Consider the following 21,913-nt stretch of genomic DNA (forward strand, 5'->3'; position numbering starts at 1 on the left):
TACTCGACTATTAAACCCGACATTTTCTCAATCATTATTGGACATTGTGTTGGAACTCGAGTCGAGGGACTTGTAACAGATTTAAGCGAAGATTCGTCGCAGGATCGTTTCGATGGAACAAGAAGAGCTAAACTGCCGAAATTAATTTATCCGTAGAAATAAAGAAAAAATTTTCAATGACAGACACATTGCTACCACCAGACGCTATAAAATTATCATCTGGAAATAAGGGGAATTAAATTGGTCTGCGCGCAAGCAAAAAATAACAATCCCTTCTCTGTCTTGGGCGTATCCCGCAAACACGTTTCGAAACGTTTTCGCCGCGAGTTAAATCGGCAGTCGACCGACGATCCGGCCGGGGCACAGCTCGATGAAACATTGCTGCGAAGCGACACGCGTTCGATGTTTTCATGTGACGAAACGTTTGTTTCGCTCGATCGTTGATTCGTTTCATTCAAATTTATTCGAGAATTCGTGAGATTTGTTCGATCGTCGATTAATTTCGCGCGATTCACTCGACAAGTGATCGTAGGATGATGATCGTTCGATCAATATTTTGGTGAAGAGAAGAGTGTACTTCGAAGAAAGGTATTAATAATGAAATATTCGCGATAACTTGAAAGATCTTTCTAAACGTGATTCTTTTCTCGTGGATAACGATTAGAATTGGGACGAACGAGGATTATTGTTGTTATTACGTTTAATGATTGGGATAACGGGGGAAGAACGGGGGAATGTCCGTGTTAAAGATTTGATTGAGCTCGTGATCGCTTGTAACCGGCATGGAAATCTTGCTTTGAAAAGCTATACGTATAGGCTTCAATCGCTAATTGATCCGTATTTAGGATCACGCAATCGTAGCGATTTTCGCGTTATTACGATGCTTAGTATTAGTTGCAAATACGTGTCGAACAATCTTTTATGTAGCCGATTATCTTCCTCATAAATATGTAAACCCGTCACTTCACTTGACAACACGTGGTTCGAGCTCATGCACGATCTCACTTATTGTTTATTGTTGTTTAAATTTAAATTTTCAGGCTTTCCACGAAGTGATCAAATGAATTGTATCAGATGACGATTGAGCAACGTAGTGCTTCTGAAAGTATCGAATTTGTGGAGAAAATGCCGAGGAGAAACAGTTTGCAGGATATGCGGAATACTCGAAAAATATTAAGGTAATCATAAATAAATAATATGAAATATTATTAACACAAAATTTTGTTTGGTATAAAATGATTATATTCTTATAATAATTATAAATTATCGCAATTGCATGCTAATTCCTGATCCCAGTTTATATGTGTATATGCGATCTAGATATTACTTCTTAAAAGATATTTATTTACACATTGTTTTACACGAACTTTTCTTTAATCGTTCTCTTTTATAATAATAAAATTAATTTTTCTATTATAAGAAAAATTGAATAAAAATTATAAATTATATAGAAAAGATAAATAAGATATAACAAATCCAATATTGATTACCACTATAAAATAGGTTAAATAAACTTTTTATCGTTTTTCAAACAATAAAATCATATCGTAAAGCAACATAAAAATTTTATGATATAACGAATGAATATAAAATTGAATATTTAATAAGCATTATATATTTTTTATAATCTAAACATATGTTTTATATGTATTTTACAATAATCAGTTAATCAGATCTTTAAGAATTTTTCTTTTAAATTTTGTATAATATTTAGTTTAATAACATAACTTTGTTTTTCATTTGGCTAAAAAATTCGATAATGTATATAAATACAGAATGATATATGATTTTCTCTATAAATAGTTATATTTCATTTTACTTATACTATTTAAACTTTATCTTGAAACATTATCTATTTGTACTGTACCGAAAGAAAGACTTGAAAAATAAAAAATAATCGTTGCAACAATTATGTAAAAAAAAGTTATGTAAAATTATGTAAAAATTGCAACAGTTGTTTGTTTTACTTGTCAAATTTTTCAAATTAGGAATGATACATGTGCACGTGACGTTAACTCAGGAAACAATTCTGCACTAGTGGCGAGAAATGCGCAAACTCAGATTGATTTTCTCCGGTCAGCTGGTGCTGTTCATCTTCGGACGATGCGGTTAATCTTTCGTATGAATTTCGACGAACAAATTTCTCTGATAACATGAACGATATGGATCAAGAGTCCTCGATAAAACGAAAAAGAGGTCGGTGTGAGAAAAGTGAATGTGAATGGTGATCAAAAATCGTTTGTCTCTAACAGTAAGTGTTAAATAATGCACCAACAAAAGAAACTTTATCTATATAAGTGTGATTGTGGTTACATCACGATATGTTTAGTTGAATCGTTCAAAGATGGCGATAATTGTTCGTTTGACGTTTTGGTAACAGTTATCGTCGATGTTGGTCGATAAAAAAAATCGCTAACATTACATTTTATCATTGCTCTTTGTAGCAGAGAAAAAATATGACTTCCTCACCCTCATCCAGTACCAGTTCCGCGTATGCTAGTACTGACGAACATCGTCAGTACTATAGTAACGATAAACAAAATTTCTTCGATTCGGATGACATCGGAACAACTCGGCTATTGCGCTCGTACTCACCTCATCGTAGCAAAGCAAGAGGATTCTTTGCGAGGCTGCGAATTGACAAGTGAGTCCGCTTTGCGCAAGTCACCGCGCGCGAATTTATAAAATATTTTATAAAATATTTACAACTTCTACGCACAACTTTGATTTTTTAAATTAATATGTATAAATTTATTATACATATTCTGTATAAAATTCCAGATTAGGACAAGATATTATGTTTATCGACAATTGCATATAAATTTTGCAATGAATTTGATTTCATATTGATTTTTGTTTACTTTTAAGTTTTTTCAAACAAAATTTTATGTTCTATAATATGCTCTGCTATTGGCACCTAAAATAAGAAATAAAAAAACATTTTATAATTTTATTTTATCATTATTTTTTTATAGATTGATTTAACACTTAATTAAAAAGTTTCAAAGATAATTTATTTTTTTTTATTTCTTTTCTTTCCCATTTTCAGATCTTACATTACTACAAGAAATATTGTAATAGCGGGAATAATATTAACCACGTTGATTCTTGCAATAATAGCAATCTGCACTATTTATGGTGCCAGAAATGTAAAAACCCAAGAAATACCACCCGATCCGGAACTACCATTACCCCCTTCATGGAGTAAATTAAAAATGTTTAAACATGGTGCTGTTTGTGCAGATGGAGCACCATGTGCACTTGTGGGCAAGTATGTAAAATTGTGTTATATTACATTAAATTATATATACAATTGAATTATTAATAAATTTTTTCTCACAGGATGATTCTATTAAAAAATGGATCAGCAGTGGATGCTACTATTTCGGCAATGATTTGCAATGGTCTCGTAAATATGCAAAGTATGGGCATTGGAGGTGGATTTTTCATGACAATTTATGATAAAGCTTCTAAGCGTGCCTATACGTTAACTGCAAGAGATCGTGCTCCATTAGCTGCAAATGCTACAATGTATAATGGTAAACCACAGGAAGCATCGATGTTCGGTAAATTTATTTTTTTTTATTTTTTTCTTTCTTCTTTTTTTTTTTAATGAATAAAATAAAAAATAATAAAAAATTTTATATTGATATATTAGGTCCATTGGCTATTGCTGTTCCTGGAGAATTGGCAGGATACTGGGAAGCTCATAAACGTTTCGGTAAATTACCTTGGGCTGATTTATTCAGTCCTTCGATCGAGATATGTGAAAAAGGATATAATTTGACAAAAATTCAACACGACGGATTCAAATATAACGCAAAAAATATTTATAAAGATCGTGTTCTAAAGTAAACGTCGTGTGATTTTCATAATTGATTACCTATAAAATCAATAAAAGTTACATGCTTTTTTTCATTTCAGAGAATTATTTGTAGATCCACAAACAAATGATTTTTATTTACCGGGAACAATTATTAAACCAAAAATACTTTGCAAAACTTTGCAGATAATTGCAAAAAAAGGGATTTCAGAATTTTACAATGGAACATTAGGTAAATTTTTGGTACAAGATTTACAAGATAAAGGAAGCATTATAACAATGAAAGATTTAAATAATTATAGGTAATTAAAATACAAATTATTTATCAATAATGAATTGCAATTTGTAAAAAATTGCATATTTTAATCATTGAAATTATTTCTAGAGTAACGTGGGATGAACCTCTTGTATCAAATCTCACTAATGGAATGAAATTATTTACAGTCGGATTGCCTGCGAGTGGAGCTATTCTCACCTATATTTTAAATATCTTCGACAGGTTTAATTTTACACGTGATAGTATAGCTGATTTTAATCGAACTACTCTTACATATCATCGAATGATAGAAACGTTTAAATACGCTTACGCGTTAAGAAATGATATGGGTGATAAAGAATTTGTTGATATGAAAGAAGTTAGTAAACACTGCAATTTAATAAACAAATATATTCTCTATTATTTCGGAGCTCATTATATATATATCACAAATTTAGAAATAAATATATACATATATATATATTCTAAAATTTCTAAAAAGAAATACTATTATATGAAAATTTAGTATAAAATTAAATTTGTAATATTATTAATATATATATTATTTTTAATGTCATTTTATTTAAGCTAACAAAGAACTTGACATCAAAGATTCATGCGAAAAAGACACAAATGATGATAGATGATTATAAAACTTGGAATGATTCCGCGCATTATGGAGCACACACAATAAGCAATGCAAAAGATCATGGGACTGCCCATGTTTCGGTATTAGCTCCAAATGGAGATGCAGTATCAGCTACTAGTACTATTAATTTCTAGTATGTTTACTTTGCAAACATGAAATTTTTATATAAAATTTTCTCTTAATTAATTTTAATTAGAATTAGTATCACAATAAATTAAATGAACAATGTTAAATTAAAAAAATTATGTTTTTATTAGTTTCGGAAGCGGAGTAGTCAGCGAAAATACCGGAATATTATTAAATAATGCAATGAACGATTTTGGTATACCATCAACAATTAGTTACTTTGGAATTCCACCCAGTCCGAACAATTATATCGCTCCGGGGAAAAGACCATTGTCTTCTATGGTACCTTCAATTCTTGTCGACTCAAATGACGATGTAAGAATGGTCATCGGTGCTTCTGGTGGTACTAAAATTACTACAACAGTTTCTCAGGTCAGCATTTATCAATTGATTATTATTATTATTATTTTGTATATTTCATAAATATCATTCGATGATTAATAACATAATTAAAATATGATGAAAAGAAATTATTTCGTTTTATTTTAATTGAATTTAAATCTTTATTTATCATTCTGTGACTTATTTTTTTCGTCTTTTAATTCTTATATTTCATTTTCATATAATATTTTAAATATTTAATCCTAACAAATTAATTTTATCAAATATATTTTTTAAAATGAATTATCTATAGATAATAGCTAAGATCATATGGATGAATCAAACGGTAAAGGAAGCTGTAGACGCTCCTAGAATACACCATCAGTTATTCCCACCAGAGATGAATTACGAATACGGCGTGCCAAAGCCAGTAATTGATAATTTGCAAAAATTCGGGCATGTAACTTCTCGTTATAGAGTTCGTGGTAGTGTGGCTTGTGTCATTTTTACCGAAAACAATACAGTATATGCAAATGCGGATTACCGAAAAGGAGGAGACGTATATGGACTTGATTAAACTTTATTAAAATAAATAATTATGAGTGAAACACAAATGCTATCTTCCAATATATAAATCGCTAACAAGTGTTGATCATAAATGTTGTTCGAGTTCTTAGTATTAAACTCTTCAACATTTGATCTTAAAATTATATAACGTTATACATATAAAGTTATAAAACTTCTTTTAAAGAGAAATTTTCCATGATAAAATATATTGTGATATTTGTTCTATGTTAATTTATGCGAAATTAAAATTCTTCAATAAAACTTTTACATATATTACTTTTTTATATCTGATTTTTTTTTTCACAGACTTTAGTTTGAAAATCATTAATCATTAATAATATTAATAATCTTTAGAAAATTTTTATATAATTATTGGTAAAAATATTCTGTTATATGCTTATAATTGCAACATAATTATTCTGATTAGTTGAGTGAATAACTGCAATATAGATTTTAGAAAACTTTACTCAACTGAATAAGATTCTATCTATCATTATCGATCCATGCGGAAATTCATATGTAAAGTTTCCGCTATTAAGTAACAACTAAACTGCATAACAATGAATCTCATATTTTTTTACAAGATTTATTAAAAGGATGATATATTAATATTTACAAAAAAGTTAAAAATATTATGCAATCAATTTAGAATATTATTTATGAAGTAATTTAAAATAAAAATTGTTTTTTGAATAATGAAATATAACCTTGAAAATTATTTTATATTTTCTTTATATATCTTAAATCTAGATAATCTAAGTTATTTGAGGAATATGAATTTAATATATATACATATTCGAGACTTCGATCAATAATGTACTCTATATATTTATTTAAATACATAAAAATTTCTTATAAAATACTACATTGCATAAAATATATATAGTTATTATATAATACTATATAGTTACTAATATATTGGTTATATTTATAATTCAATAAATTATCAAAATATCTTTTATAAATATTTTTGGAGAAATTATAAATTATTATATATTCATATTTTCTAATTCTAATTTCTAATTTTTCAAATTGCAAAATATATAATGTATATTATACTGACTAAATATATATTCATTATTATAATATATTATATGAATTATATATTATGGATATAAATTATTATAAATTATTAATTATCATTCACATATCTCTTATTGAAAAAGGAGTTTGAAAAAACAAATTATAATTAAAAATATTATTAACTCAAAAAATAAGTTGTAATAATATTTTTTAATTCCATTTGAAATATGATATTCCATTATATTATAAAAAATTATTATATTATATTATAAAGAATATATTAAAAATATATCATAATATTATAATATTAAATATATATATATATTATATTATAAAGAAAGAAATTTAAAGAAAGTAATTTTCATTTTTTTACTTAACAGTTTCTAATGTTAATTGAAATATATTGTGTTAAGAACTTTTGCAGCTTCATTGTTGATATATATTTATTTTTGTCGATATTTCTATTTGTGTGCTATTGATCAACTTGATTAACGGAATTTTATATGTATGCGATATCCTTTCAATCGATTGTAATTTTACGAATAGTAGTTCGATAGTAGTTTCGACTGACCTTTCATTTGACATACTGCGTATAAATTTTTATGTATGGATGATATATATATGTCAAATCTCAAAATTAAATGAATTGTAATTTCTATTATTATAAACTTGAACAATATTTTATAAATAATTTTAAAAAACACAATATTCCTGTCAATAACATATTAATCACAATTCGTTATCAACATATAACAACTTTCAATAAGAAAAAAAAATGTAAAAACCATTATCGATTTTAAAATCTATTAAATTTTAAAATTCTTTTCTCATTTTTTTTCAAAATATTTCTCATATATTATATTATAACAATATTTAAATATTTTTTTAATAAATTGTGAATAAATTGAAATTAAAAATAAATCTATAAATTATAATGAATAAGATAAAAAAAAATCTGTGTTTTATTATTACAATTACAATGTAAATATAGATATTATGTATAATCTAACACTGCATAAAGATATATAAATATAAATGTATAATATAAAAGATATATATATTATGTAAGCATAATTTATATTTTTTCATACATATGGATTTAATTAATAAGGATAATTAATAATAAGGACAGATTTTTCGGTAACTTACTTGGATTCAAATGATATTGAGTCGATATTTAGTCGGTTTCAAGATAATCAATCTGAAATTTCATCACTATAAATTATATTTTTTAACTTACATCATTTTTCTATAATATATAAAATAAAAAATATGTTTGACCAATTGCTTTATCATACCGCAAGTGAATATTTTTACATTCTTTCTATATCTTTTAAGATATGTCAGTGAACACGATAAGTGCAAAATATACGTCGACATTTTGTTTATAGTGGTAGGGATACTTCTAGAAGTCATTGTAACAAGACGTTGATTGCGCGTGCGTAATGGATCAATGTATTGTTTGTTGTCAAACATACAGATTATATCATATAACAGAAATTTGATATATAAATCTAGAGCTATACAAGCATACATTTTCCACAAAGTTACGTCTAAATTCAAATATATGAAAACTTGAATCAATATTAATATTTTAAAACAGGAGAAAGATATATTACCAGGGCTGTCTATATATCATGAAATTACATATTTTAAATTTGTATATAAATTTCTAGTATAATTACATGAGCTTAATTAATTATTTTTGTTCATAGATTGTTACATTTTAACATGCAAGATTATTCATATTTAAATTATTTAAAAATATAAAAAGTATTGAAGTATTAAATAGTAAGTAATTTATAAAATAAACTATATTTTAACGATTGCAAATATTAATATCTGCGATTAATACAAACAAGAATATTAACAAGAATATTAACAAGAATATTTTTTTAGAAATTTTAAATTCTAGTTCTTTGATATATGATCTTATTAAACTTTCATTTATTAAATTTTAATATTATTTAATAATATTTATTAGAAAAGTTAAAATTTATTTTTTTATTTTAGAAAAATTTAATGAAAAATTGGATTAAAATAAAAAATAAATGAAAAGAGAGATTTAATTTGCTAAAACAATTCTTATATCAGGCATTTAAAATACTAGAGCCACTACTGGATGTTGCGCTTGCGTAGAAGTTCTTTGGTAGCCTATATAACAGTTGCAATCAACGGTGTCCTAATAGTTTGAAGTAAACGTGTGATAAGGAGAGATTTTTCGTTTGCATTCTACGCTATTATTTTTTTGAATACTTTTTCAGAAAACAAGAGCTATGTCTGACTATTACGTTGACGAATACGAGCACTTCAATTACGATTACGACAAACATATCTTTACCGGTCATAGTGGAAAACAACGAAGCAAACGCGAAGCTCTTACACATACGAATCATTTTGATCCGTGCGGCCATTCTAGAAAGATCCTTACTAAATTGATGAATTCTGAACATAATAAGCGAAATGTTGGAAAGACTAAAGCATAAACAGTAAGTAACAATTTTTTAATTGCGACGTAATTGTTAACGATACGTATTGCTTGTTACGTTATTGATTTGAATGCAACCGGAAAGTCTGAAACCTTGGCCGAGTTTGTATGTGTTTACATTCTTGTTTTTTTTTCACAAGTAATTTTAAATCGTAGAAGTACATTTATCATATTTCTTGATACATTTGAAAATAAATAAATTGAAATTAATTATTTATATTTTCGATTTCGTATTATTAATATACGTTTGTTAATTATAACGATTTATTAAAATTTTTTTACTTCTTTTTTTTTATCTACTGCGCAATATTTTAAAGGTGACTCATTTCTTGAAAATTTTACTTTTGTAAAATGATATATAAAAAAATATATAGGAATATTTATTATATTTGAAAGTATTAATATAAATTCTTGAAAAATAATATTTATTTGAGAATAATTTATTATTAAAATAATTTTTTATCAATTGTTTAATATTATATTTTTGATTAATATTAATGATTTATTATTTGTTTTAGGAACTCAGAGGTTACTGTTCTGCCCTGAAGTTGCTGTTTTTGAAAAAAGTATTTGTCAATTCCAATTAATTAAAATTTCTTGAACATTTTTGAATATGATAACAATTTTTTCATTTCTTTTATTCTTAGTAATGCATTTAGTTACTAAACATAAATTTTTACTTAGGATAAGATAATTAGTATTTAGTACAAATATTATCTTACAATTATTACTATTATTCATGTTATATATTGTGATTTTAAAATATATATAACTATTTCCTAATTAGATTACTTTTAATCCAGAATTGCCTGAATCTGGAACTTTCATCACACATTAGTATACAGATATATCTGTATTAAATTTATATACACTGTACAAATTTTCTAAATTTTGTGCATTTAAGTGATTACAAATATTTTATTTAGTTGATATTGGAACTCAATTGCTCAATTTAAAAATCAGGAATATATATGACAATGTGAAAATATTTTATTCGATGTGAATATTAAGGGGAATGCATTTTTTTTTCATATTATGAAAAATTTTTGTTACATTTAAAAAATCAATTTTAAGTTTAGTAAAAAATATTAAATAAAAATGATTGTATAATTTTGAATAATAAAGTTTATAATTAAAGAATGTGTCTAAGTAATAATTAATTTAAATCCATTTCCATATGAAATGTTAATGTAGAATATAATAAATTCATTGCAAATATGTCAGACTTTATACAAATTAAAAAAATTTTTTTTTGTATTTTATATATTAAAATTGAATATTGCTTACATTTAAAAGTATTAAAAATATAAATTATATCTTAAAATATAAAAATTCTATTTATACAGTGATTTAAATCTATTCAAAATTTTATATACATTTATAAAGCATTTTTAGAAGATATACATATATATATTTATATATACATGATATATATATATATTACAAAATTAAGATACATTATATCAATTACACAAGATGTACTTCTGATTTTGTATTCATTTTATATATATTCATTTGAAAATATTTAAAAGATATATATATATATAAAAGTAATTTGCATATTTTTGCCATATTAAAGGAATTTGAAAAATTAATTATATAATCTAAATTCATTAAATTCCAATTCTTGTCTTAAAATACCAGTTAATATAAATTCTGTTGATTGAATGATAATATTTTTAGGTGCTTTTACAAGAAATTTTTTCGCATTTATTAAATCTTCTTTATTAGAAATAATCATTGCTTTTTCAGGCCAAGATGATGGTGGTCGAAGTAAAGCTTTGCCACCACATGAAATAATTATACCTATAACAAATATGTTTTTTAATGTATATTTTCTATTTCTACTTGATTGAAATAATTTTATTATTTCTATAACATACTTTTTAATTCTGGAGGTGGTGGAGCTATATTAGGAGTTAAAATAAGTGTGTATCCTTCTAAAAGCTTATATTCTTTCGCTTTTTCTAAGCTTTTCTTTAATTTAAAATGAAATTTAGCTTCAGCTTCAGGATCTTCCAATATATAATTTTCTAATTCTTCAAAATGGCCAATTTTTTCACTATCATGCAACCAATTAGTTGAAACTATTGGTATAGATAGTGCTAAAGCACATAAAAATTTAACAGTTCTTCGTATTTTGTCTGTAACCAATACAGTGCATTTTGTTGGATCTTCAACTTGAGATGCACCTGTAAAAAAAAAAAAAAAAAAATTATACAATACAATTATTTTTCATTACATTTCTTTATAATAAAATTTAATACATACCCAATTTTGTTAATAATTTGCTATAATCATTACTTGAAATACCTGTAAATAAAACTTTATGTTTTATTTTAAATGGTGATGATGTTGCAAATGAAGAACACATACTTCTACGTGTTCTATTGGGTGTAGAAGTTAGTGATGTAACTTCAATGCTGGAATTTGTTTCTGAATTTGTTTCTTCTATGAAATCCATTTTTTTCTTCTTATTGCTTTCAATCTTTCCTGTTGTTTGTCTTTGTCGCTTATTTCTTAAATTATTTATTTTGTTTGTATTGTTAGTTAAAGTGGTTTGATTAGTTTCCATATTTCTTTCCATAGAAGAATCAATAATTAATTGTTCATGAGTTCGAGTTGATCTAGTGGACTGTTTATTTTTTTTTTTCGTTTCTATATGTTCATTGACAATTTTTGTATTTTCATCTGTAGAAGAATCTATGGTTGGTTGTTGATGAGTTTGAATTGATCTAATAGATTGTTTGCTATTTCTTTTTTTTTTTGTACTTTCATTAATAATTTTTTTATTTTCGTCTGTAGAAGAATCTATAATTGATTGTTGATGAACTCGAGTTGATCTAGTGGACTGTTTGTTCTTTCTTTTCATTTCTTTAACGGATTCATTTTTTAATATATTAGTTATATTTGATCTATTTTTCGACATCTTCATATATTTAATTTTTGAAGTGGGAATTTCAAAATTTGCATTATCAGATTCATATATAATAGATGATGTACTACTACTTTCCGTGTTATCAGTATTCATATGAATATTTTTATGTTTTCTACTGTTTCTGGTTTTGATATTTATTGCATTGTTGTCTACGTCTTTTTTTGTTTCTGTACTTTGTTCTTTAAGAGCATTGTTCATGATCATTTCTATTTCTTGAGATTCCTCTCCTATTTGAGAACTAATTTCGTCTATTTGAAATTCGATTTTTTGTGCTTTTGTATTTTGACTAGTTTTCTCGTTTTCTATAGACACTACTTGATCGTCTATAATATTTGTACGTTGACTATTTTGCTTATTTTTATGTTTATTATCAATTACCTCTCCCGTTGGAGTACTTGATATCGATCCTGTTGGAGTACAAACGGATATTTTTTCAATTTTTATTATTGGCTGTTTATCTAAACTTATATCTTCATCAGATAATAATTTTCTATTGCATGAGATTGATGAGTTTTTCGAAGAACTAATATTAAGAGTATTTGCAGATTGTCTTCTGCCAGTTATCTTATTTATTTTTCTACTTTTAGTGTTAACAAACTCATTTTTTTTCATATTATTCTTATGCTCTTTGGAATTGTTAATTTTAATCGTATCCGTCATACTAAGCGATTTTTTTTTAATACATGTATTTGGAAGATTTCTCTCTGTAGATTCACCAGCTACTTTCTTAATTAATGCTTCTTTTTCCACCTGAAAAATAGATGAATGATCAATATTCTTTTTGCTCGAATTACGAGTCCTTCTATTGGTAAAAATAAAAGGACTTTGTTTTGCTTTTTCTTGTGAATTGATAAAGGCTACCGATTTTGGTGAAATATTGCTTTCTTTGGATTTATGTAAATTTTCTGGATTTGTCTTTCTTATTGATTCTTTTGTTTTTTTATTTTTCTTTTTTTTATTGGTTTCTTGTACTGATACTCTATCATCATTGTTGTTGAAGTTGTTTGAAAACGAATTTGAAAAATTTTCCAAAATAGTAGAATTTGACTTATTAATAGTATGATCAAGTTTTGTGTTTTGCGTGTTTTTTGCGTGATTAAACGTTTTTCGTGTAGATCTTTTTCTAGGCGCAATTTTTATAGATATTTGCTTGGTTCGATTATGATTAATATTTATTCTATATTCAGATGACGTTGACGAAGTTGGACTTGTTGGATATGTACCTGCAATTTTAACTTCAGGTAAACCAGCTAATATATCATCATCGTTATTTTCTAATATTTTAGAAGTTTGTTGAAGTTGACTACTATCAATTGATATATCCAAAACTTGATTACCTATATTTTCTGAATCTGCTTTATTTTCTTTAAATATACATTCTTTTTTCTTATTTTCTTCTTGTATTGTGTTAACTATTTTAGATTTTTCACGTTCTATTTTTGTAGATGATTTTGGTATCGATAAATCTTCAGGAATGTTATCAATACTTTTTAAATTAGATTTTTTATTTAATTCTAAATTCGAACTTGGATCTATTGTTTTACTATTTTTTTCTTTTATAGATTTCTCAATGTTGCAATCAATTGAATTATCATTTATATTAAGATTATTAGTGGATGATTTATTCTCGCAGTGCGAAGTTTCTAACATATTTTTAAGAAGTTGAGTTGATATTTGCTGCTGTTCTTCACTATGCTCTTCATTCACATCTTCAAACATTGCGTTTAAATTTCTTTCTATAGTATCATCTAAATTTATATTATTTGATTTCTCGGATAAATTCAATATCTTTTGACTCTTATTAATAATTGATATAGATTTTCGCATTTCTGTATCATTGATTGGCTGAGTAGCAGCCATTTCATAATCGATGTTTTCAATGCTAGATTCTATATTTAATTTTACAGAAGTCAAAGAATTAGAATATTTATTATTATCTATATTTGAACTTTTTTCTATAATATTAATTATTTGAGTAGGCGTATTATCTTCCATTTCAGTAATATTTTCATCATTGGGAATTATTTTATTTTTTATTGAGGCAAGAGAATTCATTTCTTTAGAAGAAGATTTAAGTGTTGAAAGAACTTGAGTTGGAGTAAAATCATCAACTTGCTCTACTTTTGTATCTTTAATCTTTTCTTTTATTTCAATATCTTTATTTATTTCTGAATTATTTTTCTTATCAATTACTTGTGTTGGAGTATCAAAATTTATTTCTATTTCATCTACAGTATTCTGTGTTTTTTCATCACATTTGGACAATAAATTTTTATTCTTTTTATTTATTGGCTGAGTAAGCATGTTAAACAGATCCTCAGAATCTTTGCTTGAATCATTTTTAATTTCTTTATTTCTATTTCGGTTTTCAAACGAATTGGAAGCAGCTCGCTTTTCTATTGCAGCCATTTCTATAAAACGACCTTCTTCATCGGTAAATGAATCGTCACTCTCAGATACTCGAATTATTGAAGATTTTTCATTCTTTTTATTTTCTTCAAAAGAATATCTTTGAAATACACATTCATTGTCAGTTTCATCGGAATCATTAGAGTCGATTAAAGAAGCTTTAAACGAATAATTAACGCGATGAATTATATCTTTATCAATTTGATTGATCTGTGTTGCTGCTTCAAATATATTTTCACTATCGGTGCTTTTATTATTTACATCTTCGTCATCGTTTACGCACGAAGTTTTTAAAGGAGTTGATGATCTTGTACTTGATTCATCAAGTAAGTCATCGTTGTCATCATCATCAATTAAATCTTCTAATAAACATTGTGAACCAAGTAAATTTCGACTTGTGTCAAGTTCCGAAAGTTCATTTTCAAAATTTGTTGCAATTGATGACTGTGAACATTTTTGCGAATTCTTCTGCAAATTTTTCTTAATATTTCGTCTATGTTCAATTTTATTTTCACATTTATTAGTATCATTAAAATATGATGTACTTGCAATAGCTTCGTCTTTTTGTATTATAGTATTATTTTCTTTTTTCATAATTAAATTTCTATCTTCTTCAATTCCTGTTTCAGTTTCAAATTTTTCATTATCTTGGGTTTTATCATTAGGAGATTTAGCATGAATTTTTTTCGGTGTTTTCATATCATGAATATCTATATCGTGTTGCGTTTCTATATCATGAATATCAATAACATTTTCTTGCGCATTTATTTCATTTTGCGTTTCTATATCATGCATATTAACTTTTTGCTCGTTTAAAGATTTTGAAAAGATTTCTTTATTATTCAAGCGAATTTTTTGAGTTTCAACATCGTGAACATCAATGTTTGTTCCATTAAGAGACTCGAATGATTTTTGTGTTTCCATATCATAAATATTAATTCTTGATACACCTACATTTCGTTTCTTTTCTGCATCAGAACTTTGGGAATTGTCCAAATTATTAACAGAAGAATTCTGAAGATCATTTTTCCGAGTGCTGCTAGTCGAAATCCTTGCAGGCATCGGATTTGGACATCGAAAAATGGCTTCTTTCTCGTTAGTTTGAATGGCAGGAATCATAGAAATGTTTTCTCCCAATGTGGACGAATTATTCTATATATAAAATCATATATTTATATGATACAATACATACAAATTTATCGTAATTAAGCAAATAATAATTACCAATGACGAATCAGGTGTTCCTGGAATGATCAATTTCTGTATCTTTTGACGGGATAATGCTGGAGTTTCTGGAATTAAAGATTCATCCATTGAATGATAGAATTTAAATACTGCTCGCACCATGCCAAACTCCAACACGTTTCCATTTTTAAGCTCATAAAATCGATTTGGCCTTAGATATGACTAGAGAGAGACAAAAAAAAAATATATTAAATCATTAAAAAATTTTATTTGCTTAATTATTTCTTAACTAGCAAAGTTTCATGACGTTATATAATTTCACAGTGCTGTGAAATGATAATGATTAATTATTAAATAATTTAAAAAAATATTATCTCTTATATTATAAATATTTATTAATTTTAATTAATTTTATCAATTTATCAATTTTTATATATTAGTAAAAAAAATTAAGAATGATTACGAAATAATTGAAATTATAAAATTTTTATTAAAAATTTCTACGGCATAGAATAAATCAATTAAATTTGATAAATAATTAAGATTACAAATATTTAAAATAATTAACATTACATTACACAGATAAAATTTACATTACGTTGTTCAATTTTGTTTTGTTTGAAGAATTTAGATCACAAATCCATACGGCTGTTTCATGATTATTAGCTTCGATTTCTGCATGTCTTTTAGATACTGTCTGTAAATTAAATTAATCCATTTTATATTTATTACAATTTTATGATTAGAGTTACAGAATAATATAACATTTTATGTAGAATTTAATTTTCATAACTAATATATTATATTAAACTAATTTTTCATATAACTTCAATATTTTTATCTATTATGCATAATTAAAATTTGATTTAAATATGAAATAAATTATCCGTTCTATTTTTATTTCATTATTCTAACTATGATTATGAACTACTTAAGTTTAACATGTATAAATATAATTATGTACAATATTTTGTATATAATTTTATGATTACATTATTTTCTATTTATTGAAATTTAGAATATAATATAAAATAATATAAAATAGAATTTTGTTAAAAGAAGCTTTACAATTAATAATTTATCTCATTATATGTATAATATCGAAAAAATAAAATAAAATATACGATTATAAATTTTTTTAAATATTATCAATACAAATACCAATATATGCAGCAAATATTTTCTTCTAATTTTATCACTGTTATTTAAAAATTTTATATCTTAATGTATACTTTATATAGATAATTTATGTTTATGCAAAAACTGTTTTATCAATAAAAATATGATTAAATCATATTTACTTAACATATATAGAATAGATAATTTTATTTCACTTTATTACATATTCTAGAAATGAAATTTTTAAAAATGGCAATAAGAAATGCAGACGAATAATAAAATCAATGAAAAAATAAAAATTAAAAAAATATTTTTAATACTGTATTATAAATATTTAAAATTTTAGTAGTTTTTGTTTATGCAAAAAAAAAATATAGAACTAATTAATAATCTTATAATGATAAAAATAGCATAAAATAGTATGCAAACATTTCTATATATAATTTTGTTCAAATAAAATTTCTAATTATATATATATATATGTATCTTCCAATTATATATATTACATTATTACATAATGTAGTATCATGAATTAATTTCACCAATTTTTAAAAATATCTAAACTATTTAAAATAATTATTAAAATAGCATTATCAAAACAGTATTACTCGAAAAATTATTAATAGTTTAGAAATAATGATTAGAAACTAACAGAAAACATCAATTATTGAATTCAAGTGAATCATTCAGTAATTATTTTAATTGTTGTGATTACTGATTTTATCAGTATTATTATTTTAAATCTCGAAGTTGATTAATAATAATTTATTTAATTATACTCAGATGATCTCGCGTTCAATGGCATAGCATTAAAATGATTGAAGTAATTCAAACTTCTTTTTTCTCTTTTTACTTAAATACATCTTATCATGTTAGCTAATAAAAGCAAACAACTATATCAATATCTATATATACTACGTAATAATCATGTTATGATTCTTTATCTTCAATTCTTCGTATTATTCAATTCGTAGGTTATTTATATACAGATATAATTTTCTTGCACATATATATACATTATATATAATATATCCATTTTTAATTTTTAATTTTTTTTTTAATTTGTAAAAAAAAATTCAAACTAAAGAAAATAATTGAATTATATATAAAAACATCAAAACTTTTGTGTGCGCGTTTATCTTTTCACAAGTGACGTTGAAAAGATAAGTAATAAATAAGACGAGAATAGTTAATTGTTGAGACAGTGTCAATCCATCAAAGATGATGAAACTACTATTCCTACTATTTCTTTCTTCTCTTGCGACTTTTGGTTGGACTTTGCAAGATGCGCCCAGAGTAAAAACTCCTTTAGGTCCAATTAAGGGATATTATAAGATATCTGGTAATGGAAGACAATATGAAGCTTACGAAGGAATTCCTTATGCGTTGCCTCCAATTGGAAAATTTCGATTCAGGGTAAAAAGTGTTTGATTAGATTTGATTTTTAAAATTGGAAAAATTACTTAATATTATGAATTTTTAAACATAAACTATCATATAATTATTTGTAATACATATTAATATTTCAAATTTCTTTGTTGAACTTAATGATAATAAAAGAAAATATTTATTGTTTTCTTTAGGTTCCTCAAAAAGTTCCAGCATGGATGGGTGAACTTTCCGCAACAAAATTCGGCTCTCCTTGTCTACAGTATAGCCAATTGTCTTTAAATCCACATGACAAAATTGAAGGTGCTGAAGATTGTCTGTATTTGAATATTTACGTGCCGGCAGATAGAACACCTTCTCAATCATTGCCAGTAATCTTTTGGATCCATGGTGGTGCTTTTCAATTTGGTAGCGGAATAACAATGGGTGCCAAATATCTTATGGATAGCGATGTTATATTTGTTACATTTAATTATCGTTTAGGAATATTAGGTATTTATTTAAGAATAACTATCATTTTGTATAATAATCATAGATAAGAAAAAGATGTAGAAGATGTAGAAAAAGTTATATAGGTAATATTAATAGGTAATATTGTTTAAGGTTTTCTCAGTACAGAAGATGAAATAGTTCCCGGTAATATGGGATTGAAGGATCAAAATATGGCGTTACGATGGGTTTCAGAAAATATTGAATGGTTCGGTGGTAATCCAAAGAGGATAACTTTAGTAGGTTTAAGTGCCGGTGCTGCTAGCGTTCATTATCATTATCTATCACCTATGAGCGCCGGTCTTTTCCAAGGTATTTGTAAAATGTTATCTCTTTTTAAAAATATTCTGATTTCTTGATTTAATATTGCAGTGTACTTTTGTCTATTTATTTTCTTATTTTTTTTTTAAATTTTACAGGTGGTATTTCGATCAGTGGTACAGCTTTCAATTGTTGGACTCAAACAGAAAATTCTTTGGAGAAAGCCAAACAAGTGGGAGCTCTTATGGGTTGTCCTACACGTAATATCAAGGAAATGATACGTTGTCTCAGATACCGTCCAGCTCGAGCTGTAGTTGAAACTCTCGCAGATTTTATGGTATATTTATATAGCAGATATATGGTATTATGTTATTTTGCTCATCATATTAATGTAATTTTTAATTCAAAATTAATAATCTAATTATAGCGATTCTATTATAATCCATTCACACCGTTCGGACCTGTTCCGGAGAAAGTTAATAATGAATCGAATTCACTTCCATTTATTGATCGTACTCCTATTGAAATTATAAATAGCGGTGATGTTCAAGATGTTCCATGGGTTACAGGAGTTACCAGTGAAGAAGGATTATATCCAGTCGCTGGTAAGAAATGAGAGAAATGATCGAAAAATATTTGTAATTTTGAATTGTGATTTAAAATCATTAATTTTACAGAATTTATTACTAAACCAGAAGCTTTGAAATTATTGGATGAAAACTGGGATCTTCTTGCCCCTTATTTTCTTGATTACAATTATACCGTTCCCAAAGAGAAACATGTTGAAGTTGCTAGACTCATTAGGAACTATTATTTTGAATCAAATAAAATTGATAAAACAACTGTAAAACATTTAATTGATGTAGCCAGTGACCGATTCTTTATTGTTGACAGTCAAAAAGCAGCTAGAATGCAAGCTAAAGTTAATCGACAACCTGTCTGGTATTATTATTATACTTATAGAGGTGCACACAGTATAAGTGAAGCTATGAGTGGAACTACTAATAATTATGGTATAAAATTCAAATTCAAAACTTTACTTTTAATATAAGAAAAAAATGATAATTGTATTTATTAAATGTTTTATACAGGTGTGAGTCATGCAGATGATGCATACTTGGTTGTAGATACTCCTTATCTTGATTCCACAACCACAACAAATGATATTAAAATGCAAAAAATTTTGATTGATTTTTGGGTATCATTTGCAACTAATGGGTAAGTAGATATTTTAATTGATATATATTAAAATAGAAATCAATTTATATTACATATTTGTTTTTAAATTGTTTTAGAGTGCCAAACGTTAATAGTGTTCAATGGCCAAGATTAAATCCAAATGAAAAATCACTTCATTATTTACATATTGCTGGACTAGGAAAGATTCAAATGGATAGCAGCACAAATTTTGGTCATAAAGATTTCTGGAATTCTATTAACTTTAATGAAAACAAATTACATACTACATCTGGCACATTGAAAGAAGAATTATAAATTATAGTAAAATATTTCATATAAATTTTGTAATAATTGTAAAATTATATATTTTAAATTTCAATAAATGTAAAATTATACATTTTTTATAAAAATATAGATTTTCTAAGATATTTATAATTATTAATCTATGTTTTACATTTCATGTTTTTATAGCAATTTTATATAATAAAGTGTTATAAGTATGAATAATTACATTATTTAATTTAAATTTATGCTTATTTTATTTATATAATAACTAATAAAAAAAAATTTAAGTACTTACTGGATTATTGAATATAATATTGCAATCTGGATGTCTACCAATTTGATTAATTCCTTTTTTAATTGGATATGTTTCAGTATCAACAATTAGTTCTCCAATCTAAAATATTTCATATAAAAATATTTTATTTTTAATTTAATTTTAAATTTACAAAATAAAAATATGAAATATAAAATATAAGTTAGGAAAAATAAAAAAGAATGATGAAAAAAAAATTAAATAGAAAATAAATATATAAATACAAAAAATACAAAAAGAAAATATCAAGATTATTATAACTTATTTTTACCTGTATTTTATTATCTTGTGTAGAATAAGAAATTTGTGATGATGTAGCATCACAATTTTCATAAACTTGTGTTGCTATAATATCCATTATAAAAACAATTTATCTGAACAGTATTTATTTTTATATTACATATAATTCCTTTTTTAAGATTATAAAAAAAATACAAGATATAAGATAACCTCATTTAATGCGTAATAACTTAATAGATTTACTAATAACTAATAGCGAACAAATATTTTATCAAATAAGAACATTAGTACACATTAATGAAACGGACAAAAATTTACTCAGGTTACATAGTTTTTATGAAGATATTAATCAAATAATTATTAATCAAATAATAACAATACAAAACGTCATACACCATTATTATAATGACTATTCCCGCCACTGAATTCATGTAAGGTTAATATAAAAAAAATAAATTCCCTATGTATTCCCGATATATATAGTTGAAAATATTAAAATAATTTTTATGTTTCATTCTAACAATTTTATTATAGAATATTTGAATATTTGTTATAAGTTATAAAATAGTAATATAAGTTAAAGATTTTTTTTAATAATATTAATAAAATTTTTAATAAAATTTTATTAATAATATTATTAATTTTTTAATAAAATATTATTTTATGAATAATCCAATTATTTTGAAAATTACTATATTTGGTAATTAACTTAAAATTATTTTCATACGTTCGGATATTCTACATTCATGAATATTATTCATAAAATATATATATTTTAAATATCTATTTTATTTTAAAACTCTAAATAAAAAAATGCCTATTATTTAAATATTCCAGAAAAAATCTATATATT

The 21,913-nt window shown here is 24.9% G+C and overlaps 3 protein-coding genes across 6 annotated transcripts; 2 read left to right on the forward strand and 1 right to left on the reverse strand.

Moving 5' to 3' along the window:
• Positions 1–210: 210 nt before the first annotated feature.
• Positions 211–5,998, forward strand: LOC122712418 (scoloptoxin SSD14-like). 3 transcript variants are annotated; one of them, XM_043932093.1, is made up of 10 exons: positions 211–588; positions 1,041–1,178; positions 3,050–3,271; positions 3,343–3,566; positions 3,659–3,851; positions 3,925–4,125; positions 4,209–4,458; positions 4,668–4,861; positions 4,986–5,226; positions 5,489–5,998. In XM_043932093.1, the coding sequence occupies exons 2-10, from the start codon at positions 1,075–1,077 to the stop codon at positions 5,750–5,752; spliced, it is 1,893 nt and encodes a 630-aa protein (XP_043788028.1). In that variant the 5' UTR covers positions 211–588; positions 1,041–1,074; the 3' UTR covers positions 5,753–5,998. The 3 variants fall into 3 exon arrangements, with proteins under 3 accessions (XP_043788028.1, XP_043788027.1, XP_043788029.1); XM_043932092.1 differs by lacking the exons at positions 211–588; positions 1,041–1,178 and adding exons at positions 2,001–2,251; positions 2,445–2,644; XM_043932094.1 differs by lacking the exons at positions 211–588; positions 1,041–1,178 and adding an exon at positions 2,004–2,251.
• A 4,770-nt stretch (positions 5,999–10,768) lies between these two features.
• LOC122712414 (MATH and LRR domain-containing protein PFE0570w) lies at positions 10,769–21,422 on the reverse strand. 2 transcript variants are annotated; one of them, XM_043932080.1, is made up of 8 exons: positions 21,092–21,422; positions 20,803–20,901; positions 16,384–16,482; positions 15,825–16,007; positions 13,053–15,752; positions 11,525–12,941; positions 11,137–11,445; positions 10,769–11,059 (listed from the first exon to the last, which is right to left on the reverse strand). In XM_043932080.1, the coding sequence occupies exons 1-8, from the start codon at positions 21,176–21,178 to the stop codon at positions 10,845–10,847; spliced, it is 5,109 nt and encodes a 1,702-aa protein (XP_043788015.1). In that variant the 5' UTR covers positions 21,179–21,422; the 3' UTR covers positions 10,769–10,844. The 2 variants fall into 2 exon arrangements, with proteins under 2 accessions (XP_043788015.1, XP_043788014.1); XM_043932079.1 differs by having other exon boundaries at positions 11,525–15,752.
• On the forward strand, positions 17,892–20,597 carry LOC122712419 (venom carboxylesterase-6-like). The gene is made up of 8 exons (XM_043932095.1): positions 17,892–18,320; positions 18,488–18,785; positions 18,897–19,094; positions 19,202–19,380; positions 19,471–19,648; positions 19,721–20,056; positions 20,135–20,261; positions 20,339–20,597. Exons 1-8 carry the CDS (start codon positions 18,126–18,128, stop codon positions 20,535–20,537), a joined length of 1,710 nt encoding a protein of 569 aa, XP_043788030.1. The 5' UTR covers positions 17,892–18,125; the 3' UTR covers positions 20,538–20,597.
• Positions 21,423–21,913: the final 491 nt, after the last annotated feature.

The sequence above is a fragment of the Apis laboriosa genome, unplaced genomic scaffold, assembly GCF_014066325.1.
Source record: "Apis laboriosa isolate Shangri-la unplaced genomic scaffold, ASM1406632v1 scaffold1_cov151, whole genome shotgun sequence".
In the NCBI taxonomy this organism is placed as follows: domain Eukaryota; kingdom Metazoa; phylum Arthropoda; class Insecta; order Hymenoptera; family Apidae; genus Apis; species Apis laboriosa.